The following is a 17,529-nucleotide window of genomic DNA, read 5'->3' as shown; positions in this document are numbered from 1 at the left end:
TCTTTGGACTGAGTATGAATCAACTCTTAAAAATGTTACCATGATCATTCTAAACCTGTCTTAGAAAACCTCCATGTGTCAGCTCGACAAATGCTCATTGCTTCCAGAAAAACATCTCAATTCCTTGGGCCCTCCTTGAACAAGAGCCTCTGTTTTTCTCATATGTGCCTGCTGTCTTGATCATACGTGCTCAAACAAAACTCCTTTGCTGAACTCTTTTTTTGGAACAACGTTGAATGTGCCAGGTTGGGCTCCCATTTCTCAAAAATAAGCGGTGTCATTCTCTCTCTCTTCTTGAATTTGGAGCAGTTGTTTTCTATATGAACTACTTTGCCTAAAGTCAAGACTCAAGTGAAGTGCAGGTGTATTGCCATCTAGATTTCAAATTCTAAAGTGGGAGCAGGTTTAGCATGTATATGCTGAATAAAAACAAATGCACTAACCGACAGTTATCTTCTGTTTTTATCCTGCCCCTTCAACTGGCAGAATCTTGGTATCAGAAGGAAATCCTAGTGGAGGCTTTAATTCCAAAACATAATTTCCCTAAGGATAAGGCATGCATCTGGTTATGTTTTGCCAGATACAGGAATCAATAAACACACACGATGTAATAATGCAGGTGGCACTAACTGGATGTCTACAAAGTAAAATAGTGATAGTAAGAGCCAATTTGAACTAAGAGCTTACTTCTTATCAAGCACCTTTACCCATTGCATTTCATAGGCATTTTCTGATTTAACACTTACCACAAATTGTGGTACCCAAACAGAATACCAAGTCTCCTCAGAAAACTGGAAAAGGGTTTGTTGATGATTTAGAATCAGTTAACAACAGATTGAAATTGTTCCCTCATTTGTTTGTAGAAATGAATGCTGTGAAAAACTTTTGAAGAAGAATTCAGCCACACTTATCGAGGGCCATTAAAGCATTATTATCATTGGCCTTACCCACATTTTAAAATAAATATTCCAAATGGAGCTGGGGGATGATTATACCCAGAAATACTTAATTTGGCTTTATACATAGTCATTACTAATACTTCATTATTTGCACACATAATATAGTTGTATATCTATAATATCCCCCCAAAATAATAATGGCAAATTATTACAATTAAAATTAAAGTATAAGAATGTGGATGGGTATAAATATCAACATACCAAATCAATAATAGTCCTATAGAGCAACAATAACCAATTAGACCATGTGATAGCAAGAAAAAAATCCTATTTAACAACAAAAGCAGCCAAACATCTAGAAATTAACTTAAGATCTATGGCTATAAAAAAGAAAGTAATAACAATCTACCTTGGCTCATAAAGAATAAATAAAGAGATGGAACATGTTTCCATATAATTTAGCAATGTATAATTATTTCCTTTAATGCAATACAATCCCAGTCAATAACCCAAGAAAATTTGTAACATTCAAGAAAAATTATTTTCATAGAACATGAAAAGCTAACTCTAAAATCCGTAAAGAAGGTGGTAGATAATAGTTAACAGAGTGTTAAGAAAAGGAATCAGGTGTGTTTGTGGGGTCGAGGGGAGGGATCGTCCTAATCAAGATCAAAATATGTTCTGTACCCAGTGTCTGCTGCACTTGTGCTGCCCTGGCAGCTTCTTCCTTCTTGTTATGTAAAATTCATTTCTGATAAGCATCAAAATGTACAGTTGCTAAAGTTATGATTATGTATACCTCAATGATTATTAAAGTATTGAAAAAATTAAAAAAAATATGTTTTGTAAGTATGATGTTGGCACAGCACCTGGAAAAAAACTATGTAAGTAAAACAGAGTGGGAAATTCAGAAATACATTCTTTACACAGAGAGATTTTAAACCTTATAATATATACTGGAGGTCCAAGTAACTAGGTAAAAGAGGAACCATGAAATAAATGGAGATGACAAATAATATTTGGGGAAATAAACAAAATTACAATCCTACCTCAAAACCTTAAACAAATTCCACATGCAATAAAGACATAAAAATGACAACAAACAAAACAATGACACAAAAACTAAAAATATTAGATAAAATATTATATAGCAGTTTAAAATAATATGATATTTATACTGACATGCTAAGTTTCCCATGGCATATGTTAAGTAAAAAAGCAAACGAAAACAAAAATACAGCAAGCAAGCTGTGGTATAATACACAGAAGTATATTGATTAAGTAAATATATCCACAAATAATAACATTGTATGGTGTTTCCTAAGGGTAGTTAAATGTCTGTAACTACTTTGATGCCTGGAAAGTGTCATACTAGGCTAATATTGGTCATCTCTAAGAAGAGCCCTAAGATTATTATTGAATAATTTTACAGCAAACATGTATTTGTGTACTGACTGTATAATTTAAAATAAATGTTTTCATTTATTATGTATATCATGTATAATCCTGCTTATCTTTTTTAGAGGCATTTAAGAAATTATTTCAAGTTTCAAAAGAAACTCCTTGTTATAGAATTATGTATATCTCTAAAAATTCTTTATTAATATATGTGGTATTTGGATATTAGCAAACACTTTCCCCAGAATCAGCATGATTTTGCCTGTGAGGTGGGTTGGAGTATATATGGGTTTTCTGCAAAGACTGTTTTTTTCCCAAGACTACAGACCAAAAACAAACATTTGCCTTCTTTGTAGCAGAATGGTGGCAGGGCACAAGATTTTGCCCATTCAGAGCACTATATGGATGTTCTATGGAAATCCCCATTTGGTTATTATTTACAATTCAGAGGGAGGCGAAGGAAACAAGCAAGCAATTGAATTGTGCCTGTTTCTGTTGCCCACAGAATTGTGGAGCAGTAGGGAACTAGTTCCACCACAGTTCAAGGTGTCTGGTGTAGTGGTCCAACTGTCTTGCTAAAGAAGCCTCTGAATTATTGCTTTGCATCTCATTTGGAGATACCCCTGAGAGAATATCAATATGATGGGGCAGGCATTTGCAGCAACATGGATGGACCTAGAGATTATCATACTAAGTGAAGTAAGCCAGAAAGAGAAAGACATATATCATATGATATCACTTATATGTGGAATCTGGAAAAATGATACAAATGAACTTATTTACAAAACAGAAACAGACTTACAGACATAGGAAACAAGCCAAAGGGGAATGGTTATCAAAGGGGAAATGTGAGGAGGAGGGATAAATTAGGTGTTGGGATTAACATATACACACTACTATATATAAAATAGATAAACAATAAGGACCTACTTTATAGCACAGGGAACTCTACTCAATACTCTGTAATAACTTATAGGGGAAAAGAATCTGAAAAAGAATGGATATATCTATATGTATAGCTGAATCACTTTGCCATACACCTAAAATTAACACAACATTGTAAACCAACTACACTCTATCATAAAATGAAAATTTAAAAAAAAAAACGTTCTGTCAAATGATTTAAAAAAAAAAAAGATGATGTGGTAGGAAAGTCTGCCATAATCCTCATCACAGAGTCTAGAATAGTGACAGGAGCCAGTCTGACCAGATGAGTCCCATCTCCCATCTCACAAAGATGAGAGCACAGTCATCCCTCACTTTGCTTCCTTCTGCCACCGTTTTTGAAGATGAAAAATCACTGAGAAAATCACTATCAAAAACAGCCTTAAATCACCCTCCTTGCAAGAGCAACTGGATAAGAAATATCATAGGAGCTCCAGGTCTTTTCTAGAGTCAGCCGAGAAGCTACTTGCTTCTTCCAGGCTGGCTGCCAGGCCAAGTGATTGCCCAGATGACAGCAGCTTCAGGATTTCCTGGAAGTTGGGGCCTGTGGAAATCACTCTAATTAGTTTTCTCCAGGGAGGCCCTGCTGAGAACAGAGATTCCCTCAGAAGCTGAACCACAGACCCATTCAAGGAAATACGTCAATAAAGTAAAAGCGTATAAGCTTTAAGAATTTTCCCTAATAGTCCCACCTGCCCTAGAGTGATTTTATGGTTGAGCTCAGGAGACTCTGAAATACAAATGGAGCCTACAATTCACTAACGGGATAGTAACAGTGGCAATTCATGGCTAACAGTTCTCACAATCCAGTCTACTAGCATTGTCCTGACTTTCTGATGCATGTGTGCAGTAATCACTTTGGGGTTCTTTCTTATTCCAGCTTCTTTTGTGGAAGTGATGGCGCTATATGACTAGGGATACGTCATCAAATGTGGGAAGCAACTCTCTCCTTTCAGAAAAATTACCTGAAACTTGGAAATAAAGCAAAAAATGGATGATATTTGTCCAGTGGAGATGCAGATAATTTCTTTCCAGCGTAACAGATAACTCCGAAGATGGCCTGGTGAGCAATGGTTTATATTTAAATCTACAACTTTATTCTAACTTTTGTGTTGTTAAATTCTCCATACATATGCAAGCTTTTTAGATGCTCTCTGAACTGATCATGACATCTTAATGGCTTCCTCATTAATTAGAGTGACATAAAATCTTTGACTCATGTTTATTTTCTATTCACCTGAAATTCATTTTAGCTTTTGGAAGATTAGACTTTAACACATATTACCAGGATCAGTTAAAATGGTGTTATTTATCATTAGAAAATATGAAACTTATGGAAAGGCCTTAATCACACAGTGCACAATAACTGGGGCTAATAATAACATAATAATAAAATACTAAGATATCTACAGAACTTTTAGTCTTTTGTAAACATGATTGAAGAGGAGTCTGCCAGGTAGATCAAGGGTGGGGTTGCCCATCCTAGTTTGACAGTCAGGACCATCAAGAGAATGTGAATCAAAAAATGCAAACTCGACTCTAAGGAAGCAATTGAATTTAAAGGGTGTTTTGGAGAAGAAAGTGGGAGAAAAGGAGGCATTCTTTTATGGTTAATTCTTGGGAGGAATGAAAAATAAATTTATCTTAAAAAATTACTTTGATTAAAAAATGTGTGTGTGTGTGTGTGTGTGTGTGTGTACTGCACAATACATCCATGTGATTGTGCCTCAGGTAGGGTTCTCCAGCAAACAGGCTGTGAGATGAAGTTAAAGGGGCAGGATGTTTTTCAGGGGGAACCATTGGGAACCACACTTTTGAGCCAGAGAGTCAGGAAGCAGAAGTGGGCAAAGGAGTGAGCTCTGGCGCAGGTCTGACAGTCTAGAACAGCCCCACAGAGAATGCTGGAGCTAGAAAAGTCCATCAGAGATATGCTTCCTTGGGCCAAAATGGTTGTGCCTTTGTACCCTGGACTCAAGTGACTATTGTCTGTGGACCTCCCTGGAAGGACGGGACCTTGTCCTGAAGAGATGCAGTAGCTGAAGGGGCAGAGGGAGACTGTCTTCCAAGAGCACTCCCAGCAGCAGGGCCTTCTTGAATGGGGTCCTGGGCAGCACATCCTAGAGTCTATGCATGTTCCTAAGCCTCTCTACACAGGGGCCTGAGACGACCCTCACCCTTCAGCCTGAGACATGGATGGTGAAGCAGGAAGCTGAATTAAAACATGGCACCTCTCACCTCTTCTACAAAATTGCCTTCCCCAACTCAAGTTTCTCTGAAGCCAAATCCTTTTCTCTCTGAATCAGAATAAACTTGGTAACACAATGAGAACAGAGTGTAAATCTACCAATAACATGTTCAGAGAGTTCTGACTACATCTTCTTCCCCACCATTGTTCTGCTCTAAGGCTTTCTCACCTCCTCCTCTGAGTCATCAGCTTTGTCTCCAGAGCCTTGGAGAAATGGAAAAGGTTATCGGCAGCGTTGCAGCATCAGTATACCAGGCTGGGCCCACTCTTTTCTAAACTGGAGCTTCCCTGGTTGTCCTGGTTACATCAGCTCAATGGGGCCTTGGCTTTGGAAAAGACACAACAACTTCTCACCTCCCTCAGTTTGGGTCCTTGAACATCCAGAGTGTACTGTTTTATTTTCCAGAAATATCTGGCTTGAATTTCATTTTATAATTATCACCCTAGCTCCACATGAACGGTGCTGTCTTAATGTTCCCTTTCTTTACTGAGTTACAGATTTTGATGAATGGCAGTGCCACAGTAACTAGAATGACTGCTTCTACCGTTGAGTTTTTGTGAGGTCCAAATCTCAGGGCTTTTCTGCCTGGGCTGCATGAGAACATGATGCCATGTTGTACCTTTCTTCAAAAACAGATAGTATGCTTTGAGATATGTTTTGTCAAAGGCAGAATTAAAACTTAAAAAAGTGAAACTGTACAAGAAAATTGTACATTCTCCTTCAATGTCACATTACCAATCTAATGCGGCCAGTATAGGATGAAATGAGCTTCAATTAAAGCATAAGAGATTGTAGATAAACATTTCCAAAAGGGTTTTGGAATATTAGGGGGCAGAAAATACTAACATGGGCTATTGGGATGGGTTCATTGTACTCAACTCTCAACATTTGCAAGATGAGACAAAATTTTGTGGAAGGGGTCATTTAATCATTCACTTCTCTGAAAATAAAAAGAACCAGTGTTCCTTCAAAGCACTTTCAAGCTCTAAGAATCTGATTATGTGGAGCAGAAGTGGTGTTGGGGGAAAAAAATGCATGAGGAAGCAGGTGGCTCTTCCTCATTTTTTTTTTTTTCATTGTAGAAGCATTGAGTGACTGCCACTTGGTAGGTAACAAGGAAGCAAAGCATTCACGGGACTTGCCCGCTAGTGTTCTGAGGTCTCCTAAAACTTCTTAAACGAATCAGGACACGTTCTCTTATTTAACTACTATGGGGAATATCAGAAATCATGTATTAATTTTTTTACTAAGCTAATTTTTTTACTAAGATGATTCAAGTATACTTGACATATTAGTTAACTTTGAAAAAATAAACTTGTTGGTAAATCAGACCTTATCATCAGAAATGTATAGGATGCTGAAAAGACAATTTCTTTACTTTTTGTTTCACCATTGATATCCTCCATGTGCAATGGTTTTATGTAACAAATATGCTAAAAGGTGATTTTCCAGTTCTTCCTTAACATGAAAAGGATGTGTATCTCTTCCTGTGCTTTGAGACACAGTACATCTTCCAGACAGAAAACTCTGCTGGCCTGTGTCAGGAAAGCCATCCTTGTGGGGCACTCGCAAGTGTAAATATAAGTGACTATTCCACAGAGAGACTCTAGCAGTTTCTGAAGTGTCAGGGCAGAGAGCAAATGAGACCCACCTTTCCTGGTTTCACTGCTGACCTTGCTTTTGACATGCTTCACCTGAAAATAATAATAATAATTCCCAACCAGTGTGGAATCAGGAGCAGCACCGTGGGTAGGGGGGAAATCGCTTCAACTTTATGATTTACCAAGTCAGTGAAATACTTCCCCCAAGGAGTTCTAAGTGGGAGTTACTTCAGTTTATTTTGACACAAATAAAGCAGCTGAGCCAAAAAAAAAGAAAAAATAAAGAAAAAGGTCCATAAAAGGCCAAAAATATAAGTAGAAAGTAAAGCAACACAAAAATGAGACTCACAGGCTCACAGCTTTACAAAATGTACATTCTATAATTGCAACATATTTGGAAAGATGGGGTGTCGATTTGGGGACAAAGAGATACTTTCTTTGCTGTGACATCCACATGGGCATGAGGGTAAGGATGATTGTCATGCTTAATATACAGATGGAGATGGGACATCCTCAAGTTGTAAGGGATCAGTTACCAGACTCATCAATTTCATTCTGCAAATAATAAAGACAATGAATCCACTTAGACTAGTTGTTTCTCTACCAGGGTCCCATGGCCTGTTGGCAGTTGACCTGGAGTTCTTACCCAGATCTCTTCATTTCATTTTCAGCCATAAGTGCTAGTTCTTGGATTTCTCTTGCCTTTTCCTCATATTAACTTGAAAAGTTAGTAGGGAAGAGCAAAGCGAGGGATGATACTGCCAAGAGTTTTAAAGCTGAAACTACCCCAAGCTTGCAGTGCACATTTCAGAAGCTCTGTGTTATGAAGCTTCTCCTACTCTATTCAAGAAATGCGACCAGTGAAATGGCATGGTTGCAATTGTCCCTAACTATCAGGGAAATAAAAGCTTGAAGTTAAAATATTGATTCTGGGAATCCAGCATGCATTGACTCAGGTATCAGCACTTCAACTTGTCACATTCCAATGACAGGGGCAGTGCTAAGAGATATATCCATTCTATAAAATTCAACCTGTTTCTGGTACTCGGGAAGCACTCACAAGCACAGCAGCAATGCCAGTGATTACCATACTTGAACGATGCTATGTTTTGACTGAAAGATCCTTCAGAGGTTAAAGGTATCTAGACAGACATATACAAATTAATATTTAAGTACTGTCACAATCAATCTATCCTAGTAAAAATAGGTAATGAACAAGGACCTACTGTATAGCACAGGAAACTATACTCAATAACCTATGTGGGTAAAGAATCTGGGAAAGAATGTGTATATGTATACGTATACGGAATCCCTTTGTTGTACACCTGAAATTAGCATGACATTGTAAATCAAATATACTTTAAGTAAAAAAAAATTTTAAACAGCACACCGCAATCATATCTTTTTCTGCCTAGCAAATATAAAAATCCAGTGACTCAAATTTTCTGAATGAAAGAGAATGCAATTCGTCATTTTGGCTGCTCTAGCTAAGTAGAGGCCTTTTTTTTTAAACCACTGAATCATACAAACTGGAAATATTGGGACTTCAATTTTTTTGGCCACCTGACACTTCTAAACAGGTTGAACACTAAACAACAAAATTCAAACCAACAGACTAAAATGGCCTCCAACAGCATGTTTTTCTTCTTCAAGTACATTAAGACAAATTCAATAAATCAGAGTACCATCTGAGATGGAGCCTATTGGGAAGAAACATACCAGAAGCAGGTGCTCTTGCTGCAGCTGACCTTGGCTCCAGCTAGAGCAAGGTACTTCTCCAGACCCATAGATATGCTCTTACTCATTGCATTTGTGATCAGTTAACAGAAACATCTAGAGATAAAAACCCGCAAGGAAACACAGCTGCCTCTTTTCCCTTTCGACTTGCACAAAGTTTGTCACATATTCATATCATTCACATATGATAATTTCATAACTACATGAAATTTGCATGAAGGGATTAAAAAATTTCCATCTTTATATACACCTTTCAGCCAGAAAGATTCATCAGTACTGCCTGAAGATAAATTAAACTTTGGCATGGAATATAATTTATGAAAATTGCAAACTACTTGAATTGATTACACCAAAAAAGACATTAAATATTGATGACTAGCAAACTTATTCAGAGCAATAAAATGTGATGTTTAAATAGAATGAAAACATCAATATAAATTAAAAAAATATTTTAATACTAAATCATATCACTGATGTAGGTTAATTGAGTACTTTTTCATCATAAAATCATTTTTAATCACTTATATCTTAGCTCCTGATGGATAGGTAAAACATGATAGATGAAGAAAGAAATATGATTCCTGTTGGAAAGAGAGATTACAGATTCTGTTACTTCTTTTCTTTTAGCTGGTATGTTCTTAGTGACAGATTCCCTCAGAGTTAAGAGTTGCACAAACCCAAACTTAAAAGAAGCAAGTAAGAAACACCCATTGATTGCTGATGGCATTTCATTACTAGCAGTAAAGCTATGTAGTGTGAGAGTTGGTAAAATAAATACATAAGGAAAGAAAAGTAAATCTGGGTATACTGGCAAATTTTACACCTAATTTATGCTACTGTTCTAAGCATCTGAGTTTCAAGTTTTATGTAAGAGCAGCGCCTTGGTTTTGATAATAATACAATATCCCTAACATTTACAACTCTATTTGTCTTTAAAGCTTTATAAGCCCTGCTCAACCTACTTTCAAAAAATCCTTTCTAAACTGTAGCTATAAGGCGGACGTTTCCTACCTGGACTAATGTGGCTAAACTCTCTCTCCCTCTCTCTTTCTGCCTCTTTGTCTCTCTCACACAGCACACACACACACACACACACACACACACACACACACACAGAGTGAGCTCTTTGAAAAGAAGTTTCATTGCACAAGTCATCTTTCAATTCCCACCATCTGACAAGGTGCCTGATTTGTTTTTGGTGCTCACTGACTGCTTACGGAATGAATGAATGATTCAGTGAATGATGTTTGAGCCTTCCCAGGCCCTACTGTCAGCAGTGGCAGCCAGTTCAGAGGAACAACTTATCTAAAGGTTGATTCTGAGTCTCATGATGGAAATGACCAGTGGAGAGACGTCTGCTTAGGGACCAGGGCTGCTTTTCTGTGCAAGTTATCAGGCAGCTGCCTAAGTGACGTGATTTCAGGGAGTATCAAAGAAGCGCCTAGTTTAAAAACCAATAGCTCCCTCCACCACCATATTACTGATGCCCTAAATCCCTTGGAGATGCTGTAATGTATTTCATTACATGGTTATCAATAATTATCTGGAGTCAGGTATCACTAGGAAGGGTGAATGGTAGCCCACTGACTTAAAGTCAACTTCTAATAAGGTTTAAATAGCTGATACATCTTTTTTCTAAGAGCAGGTTTTGATTATAGGGATGAAAAGTAGTAGAGGTTCCCGGACATCTGAGAATATAATATGTACAAGGAGAAAAGATACAAATAGAGTTTGAAAACCCCTCAAACTTTGCTAAGAGATGACATAATCTTCCATTGTTGTAGCTAATAAATCTAGTAAGGAAGAATCTGTGAAATTACGTTTATAATTATAAATGCCTTAAGGAATATTTTAATCATTTCCCAGGTCTAAATTAAAATAGTAATTTTCCTTGGGCCTGGTTCCACAGTGGTCTTGTAGGGTTTTTAGCACACAGGGCACCTTAAGATGTCCCCTACCTACAAACAGCTGGCTGTTGAGCTGTAACCGGAAATGGCCCTCCTCTGAGGTCTCTCTGGTCATCCTTGGGAGGTTGTCCACCTGGAGTGAGGTCTCCTTGAGGTTCCTCTCGGCCTGGACATAATGCCATTGGTTGTCATTCAGAGGAGAAGAGGACTGGACTATGAGCTCTATGGGGCCATTCCCAACATCAATGGCAAAAGTGATCTCGGAAGGAGCTGAAACCAAAAAGGAAACAGGTAAAAAGATGAAGGGAGTTGTCAGTGCATTTAGGGCACAAGCATACCCTGAACGAATGATAAAAACGATCGTACATCAACAGCTAGGTAGAGAGGCCTTCAGATGAAATCCCCTCAGTATAAAAACTACCATTAATGGTAATAACTACCAACTACTAAATCTCAAGCTCTTTTTTTTGTCCCAGTTGGTTCTCATTGTGAGAATTCAAGAAATAGGATAGGGACCAGGGTCACTGATGCTGATCTGACAAAATGCACCTGCTCCAAGGTTCTGGGTTTTCTGGATCTCTTCTGACTTCAACTGTGTCCTCATGGACAGCTATAGATACTTGGTTAGCTAAGCAGCTACACTCCTGCGAGGAGAAGACCACACCCTGGAAAGTCCAGTGCTTGGTATTATTCATTATGCATGTTATAATAATGTATTTCATATATATATATATATATATAACATATTATTATGTGTATTATATATATTATTATTCTAAAATGTATTATTTCATCAATACATGTGATACAAGAATTCATGCTATTCCTATGACTTTTTTTTTAAAAGGAGGCTCAGAAATTTTAAGTGCCTTGTCTGCATCACTGCAAGTGGCAGTGTCTGGGAACAAACACAGCCCTATCCCCCCAACTCCCCACGCAGGGCTCCTTCCATGACCCTTTCCGCCCTTCTATAGCAATCTGCTTATCGTACAAGACAGGAAAGAGCCAGTCAGGGGTAATGTTACCTGTGATGATGATGGTGACAGGAAGATAATAGTGGTGGTCATGATGGTGATAGTTGTGGTGGTGATGCTGATGGTGGTGGTGATGCTGATGGTGGTGATAATGTTGATGGTGGTGAAGGTGATGTGGTGATGGTGATTGTGGTGATGGTAGTAGTGAGGATGGTGGCGATGGTGATGGTGGTGATAGTGGTGATGGCGGTGGTCGTGGTGATGATGGGGATGGTGACAGTGGTGTTATCACCATTAACAGAGAGAGAGAGAAGTAGCCGCGCACAGTGGTACAATGCACTCTGAGGAGCACTGCCCATAGATTCTCTCATTTTAATCCTCAAAGCAACTCTATGAGAAAGGTCTCATTTTTATGCACATTTTATGGGTGAGAAAATGAAAGTTCAGAGAAATAGAAACAATTTGCTTGAAGCTGCCTAGAGAGTAAGTAGAATCTGACTCCAAAAGTATAATCTCCATCTTTCTTCTCTATTTTAGTATACCTTCTTGTATTTTCTTTCATTATGTAAGAATTCTAAATCTGAAGGATGTGGAGAGGTAAATTATAAATTAAAGTTGAGGGGAAGACAGTCCTCTCTCAGGAACAGGAGCCTTCATATTCCAGACCTTCCCTTCCTTATCAGCACCTTGTGATGGGCCCCCTCCTTTACACCCGAGATAGGACATGTGTATTTCTTTGACAAGGTCATCAACTAACAGATCTGAATATTCAGCAATACCAAAGGTCAGTCATCACCCTGGACCACTCCTTTCTCAGGCTTTAAACCCTAACAGAAAGCCAGCCTTGGTATAGGAAGCCCCCAATATGCAGAACTTCAAGTAGCAGAGAGTTTGAATTGCTCGCCTTCCTGGTGAATGTGAGCCCTGACTGCAAAGAGAGGCAATAAGATAGAAGCTTTACAAATGGGATTTGAGACCTGGACTCTGGCCCCCTCCATGATCTGAGGTAAGTTTTCGAGTTTGTCACCTCTTACTTTTATCCTTTGTAAAATGGGAATAAAAACAATACCTAATTGTCAGGTTGTTTATAAATTCATCCCGACAAAGTTCTTAGAACTGTGCCTGGCGTGTAGGATGTACTCAACAATGATAGCTATCGTTATTATTATCATCACCGTGGCATGGTTCACCAACCCACGTCAGTTGTCTTTGGCTCATAAACCCATGCATTAACGGAAACAGAATTGAAGGGAGCAAATCAGATTCAACAATTGAAAGATTAAATAAGAGTGAAGTTGGCCCTTTGAGCCATTGCCTGTTTCTTATCAGGCCACCAATGCTACCTTGCAGCCCTGCTTATCTTGAGACCAAATAAACAATTACTGAGATATTGAGCATAAGTGTATTTCTCTCTAAAAACATAGGTAAAAACTCTTGAGGTTGAAGGGGAGGAATGCTAAAGATTTTGCTAAAAGCCTTCCTGCAAAGCTGGGCTTGTGGGTATCCAGTTCCATGCAGACAGCACATCTCTGTGGAAGGAAGGCTTGCTCCACTGCTGTGACGGCCTGCCACCCCCTGTCACCACTACCTCCTTGTTAGTTTCTGGTCTGCACTTATCTCTGCCCCTGCATTTATCCCTCTGTTGTATAATGATCTGGTTATAGTCTGTCTCCCCAGCTAGTCTGCAACTTATAGATGAATTGGACACCCAGAACTTAGGATTGGGCCTTGTATACAGGAAGTTCCCATCAAACTAAAATTTAATTCATTAAAATGTTACCCTGTACACACTAAATGCAATTTTGTAATTTTCTTTCTTTCTTTCTTTCTTTTTAGTTTTATACCAAGGTGTTAGGTTCCTTAAAAACCTTCTAAAATTATTATTATTTAACTTTATTCAAGTCACTATTAAAGACCTACTATGTTCAACTCACTTCTCCTAGAACTAGGGGAGAATCAGTGAAATGCAATAATAATAGCTAACATTTATTGAGCGCTTACCATGACCCAGGCACTCTGCTAAGCATTTTTCATGAATCAACTCCCTACAATCATATGAGAAAGGTAATATTTTACAGAGGAGGGAACTGACCCACAGATAGCTGAGAAGCTGCTCCAACCCAGAGGGGGCAGAGTCAGGATTTAAATCCAGGTGATGTGTCTCTGGAGCTCACTTTTTAACCCACTTGTCCTATGAGAAAACCACCATCCCCAAAACCTATGCAGTCCCTACCTGGCAGTCAAAGCTAGATATATAATATGGGTGCCTGGAAAAAACTGAATGAAAATAAATGTAAGTACATGGTGATACCTCCAACACTGGCTAGTGACTTGGAAGACAGGACACCTGAGGCCAATGTCAACTAGATCTCATTTTCTGGGGGGATGGGCATAGCTCAGTGGTTCTAAATGGGAAAGCTGGAGGCCCAGTGGCAGCATTACCTCTATCATGAATTTACCATCTTCTCCCCACAACTGTCTGACAAATATCCTCCCTTATCATTTACACCCTATGGTTCAAGACAACGCGAAGGAGTCACTGGAGTCTTTCAGTGGGTTTTTACCCAGCCAGGGCCTGTGCTAAGCAGAGATGAATGAAACAAAATGAGCTCATGGTGTACTTTTGAGAAGACTGACCAAGAAGGGGCATGTCAAGTGGAGGAACCTGCCACAGGCATGAGAGATTGTACACCAAGTGGTCCTAGGAGATGAGAAGATGCCTTCTAAGGCTCCGGTACAATGCTCTTCCTTCCTCAAGCTGTGACACCATCTCTGTGTTCTCAGCCCTGCACAGGTCAGGCATGTGAGATGTCTCAGGCACCATAATGGAATAAAGAAGAAGATGCAAGGCCTTAATGTAGTCTCCTAACCTCTCTGACCTCCCATGTATTCATCTGTAGAATGAGGAGTAAATGAAATATTGTTAAACATTTTTGGAGACATGGACTCTTGGAGGCGCTGATGGCAGCTGTGGATCCTATTCCAGAAAAAAAGCACACACAGTTTTGCATTAAGTTGTAAAGACCTGCTGAATGTCCTATGCCTCAAAACATGGAGGAAAATCATGCTATTTTCTCACCTTCTAACATTCTTGGCTCTTGAGACAGTTTTGCAAAGCAGAGTAGGGAGTTGTTCAAATGAACAGAGAATTGAATCCTGGATTCTGAATCTTACTGGGTGATGCTGGGTGTGTTATTTACCCTCTCAAGGCTCACCTTCCTCATCTACATATTGGACTGTGAGTTGAACATGAAAATAATAATGCAATATCTTGATGATTATAGATGAGATTATTTGAAAACAAAATTAAATAATGAATATAAAACATTCAGTACTATGTCTAATTAGAGTACTCAACCATTTAGTATAAATGTAATTATTGTTAGAATTAATCTTTCCTATTCTTGAGGATCTGAGGATTGTATCTTCAAGTTACCATCACAGTTGGTAATATTATTGATATGATACATTTGAAAGTCAGAACTCAAATTTCTAGATATATAGATATAGATGAGGACATAGACATAGATATAGATTTAGTTGTTCCTCCATCCCTCCTCCCCTCTCTACCAAGAGGACAAACATTAATCACCTGGAGACAATGTTAGACCCTATCAGCCTCGAGATGCCACCAGAAGAATCTACATAACAAACTTGACTAACTAGCTTTTATCTGTACTTTCAAAGCCTAAAACTGCTTTCCTTTATCCTATTATTTTTCCAAAAATTTATTGTTCTCTCTTATAGATGTCATATGAACTGGAGGTCTAAGTCACCTCGTTGAGTCACTCCTTTACTCTGGGTATCTCCCATCCCTACATGAGGTATACATGTTAATAAACTTCTGTTTGTTTTTCCTCTTGTTATTCTGTCTTTTATCACATGGTTCTCAGCCAAGAACTCAGACTTTTAGGAATGAAAATGATTTTTTTTTCCCCTACAGGCTTTAAGGTCAGCTAGCTGCCTTTACCACCCAAGGGGTAAGGCTGGGCTCTGGCAAAACCAGTCTGAAATCTTTACTTCCCTGTCTAGAGGCATTTGTTCCTAGGTAGTCAGAGGACTTGCATATCAGGAGGATTGTGTGGACAGCTGGCAAAGAAGTGCTTTCCCACCAGCTGAAATGTGGCTCCTTCTTGAGGGAAAGATAGCCTTGACGGAAGTGGAGATTCAGAAGTCAGAGCAGGGAGATAAATAAATTAGACCACTGCTAACATTTGTTAAACTCCTGAATCCAACCAGAAATAAAGTTCCCCACCAATTCCAGACTTGGTCACCTGTCCTGGTACCAATAAATTCCCATCCTTGTGTCTACCAGTTAAGATTGAATTTTCTTTTAATTGCAGCCAAATGCATCTGATCGACATATGGGCATCAACAATTCCATTTTCATAAATAAGCACTGAAGGGGTGAGGAACTTGCTCACAATTAGAGTTAGAGAAACAGAAATTAGAATCCACATTGGGTTCTCACCAGTAGTCTCTTTCCGCTATGCCATACTGATCTCAACAGCCATTTCCTTCTCATCCCCCATCCACTCCAAAATATCTGTTTCAACCTGCACAGCCATTATGAGCTAATTGTCAAAATAGCTATTTTTTTCTCAGTCTCATTTGGAACAAATCCATTAAGACTTGAGGACATAATGAAACATCTTGCCTTTCATAGAATATGGACTAATCTTAAAGCTACAAAATTCAAATGTCTTAGTTGGAAGTGACCCAGAAAGAAATAAATTGAAAATTTTATGTAAACTTCTTGCTCCCTGTCCAACAATTCGGATACATCAATTTTGAAAACTTCTGTTCGGATAGTTACAGAGGAATACTCCTTGGGGATGAGGAAGAGATTTACTTGAGAAATATACTACATTTGTGTGAAGGCCATTTTCTTTCTAAGAAGGTGATCTGTAGAGGAATCTTACTATGAACACTTTAGGGTGAAAATTCCGTCTGTGTAAAAGACATAGGTTGAGTGCAGCTGTTAGTAAGAAATGCAAGATAAGCCCCATTTGTTTGTTTGTTTTTCCTTTTAAATAATAATAATAAAACAAAATATTTTGAAAATTTTGAGGTCTTGTACTTTAAAAAAGTTTATACAAAATCTTCCTCTTTCAAAAAATACATACTCTCTGATCTGGTGAAAAAGTGTGCACTGAACAATGACATCAATGGATTTTAAATTTTTATCAGATTTAATACCACTTGCACTGAAAACATTTTTGTGCAACCCAAAGGACAAAATATAGTATGAGGAAGTTCAAACAAATTGGACACTGAAATATAATTAACACGAAATCATCACTCATTACCTTGTGATAATATGCCATGACATTTGCTGCTGCTTTAATGAATCGAAAGACCTTAGGGCCTGATTGTTATTAAATTTACATTGAGGTTATTATATCCATATTATGAAATGGCTGGCACTCAACTCCACATATTTAAAGCCTGGCCAAGGTAGCTATGAGGGATCTTATTTCACACTAAAGCCACAAGAGCTTCCTGCCATTAATAGTCTAAATCATTGGAGTAAAAGGAGATTACAACTACCAGTTAAAGAGATGCCTTTCCTTGTATTGGGCTGTAGCTGCAGAAGAAACACTTAGCTGCTCTGTGCTCTGCAGGAGACCTGTACATGCACTTCAGCCATCTCCTCCAGCCAGCACTTTTGTCTCTTTTTCTGGAGGGCTCAAATTTCCACGTTTCTGTTGCTAAGACATTATTACTTAGGTTTTCAAGGGTATTTCATGCTGTCACATTATTATTGTAATATGCTCAATTGCCACAATCAAATCATAGAAAACATGCATTTAAAACCAGGT

General features: G+C 38.4%; 1 protein-coding gene across 2 annotated transcripts in view; it reads right to left on the bottom strand.

Annotated features, from left to right (window-relative positions):
- Window positions 1-17,529, bottom strand: part of CNTNAP5 (contactin associated protein like 5) — an 898,651-nt gene that overhangs the window by 120,360 nt on the left and 760,762 nt on the right. For both annotated transcript variants that reach the window (XM_029226145.1, XM_029226146.1), the window contains exon 17: window positions 10,785-11,003. In XM_029226145.1, coding sequence (XP_029081978.1) covers window positions 10,785-11,003 — 219 coding nt within the window. The remainder of the gene's footprint in view (window positions 1-10,784; window positions 11,004-17,529) is intronic.

The sequence above is a fragment of the Monodon monoceros genome, unplaced genomic scaffold, assembly GCF_005190385.1.
Source record: "Monodon monoceros isolate NGI ecotype Baffin Bay Population unplaced genomic scaffold, NGI_Narwhal_1 Super_Scaffold_16, whole genome shotgun sequence".
Taxonomy (NCBI): Eukaryota; Metazoa; Chordata; class Mammalia; order Artiodactyla; family Monodontidae; genus Monodon; species Monodon monoceros.
This window is presented reverse-complemented; position numbering and strand designations above follow the sequence as displayed.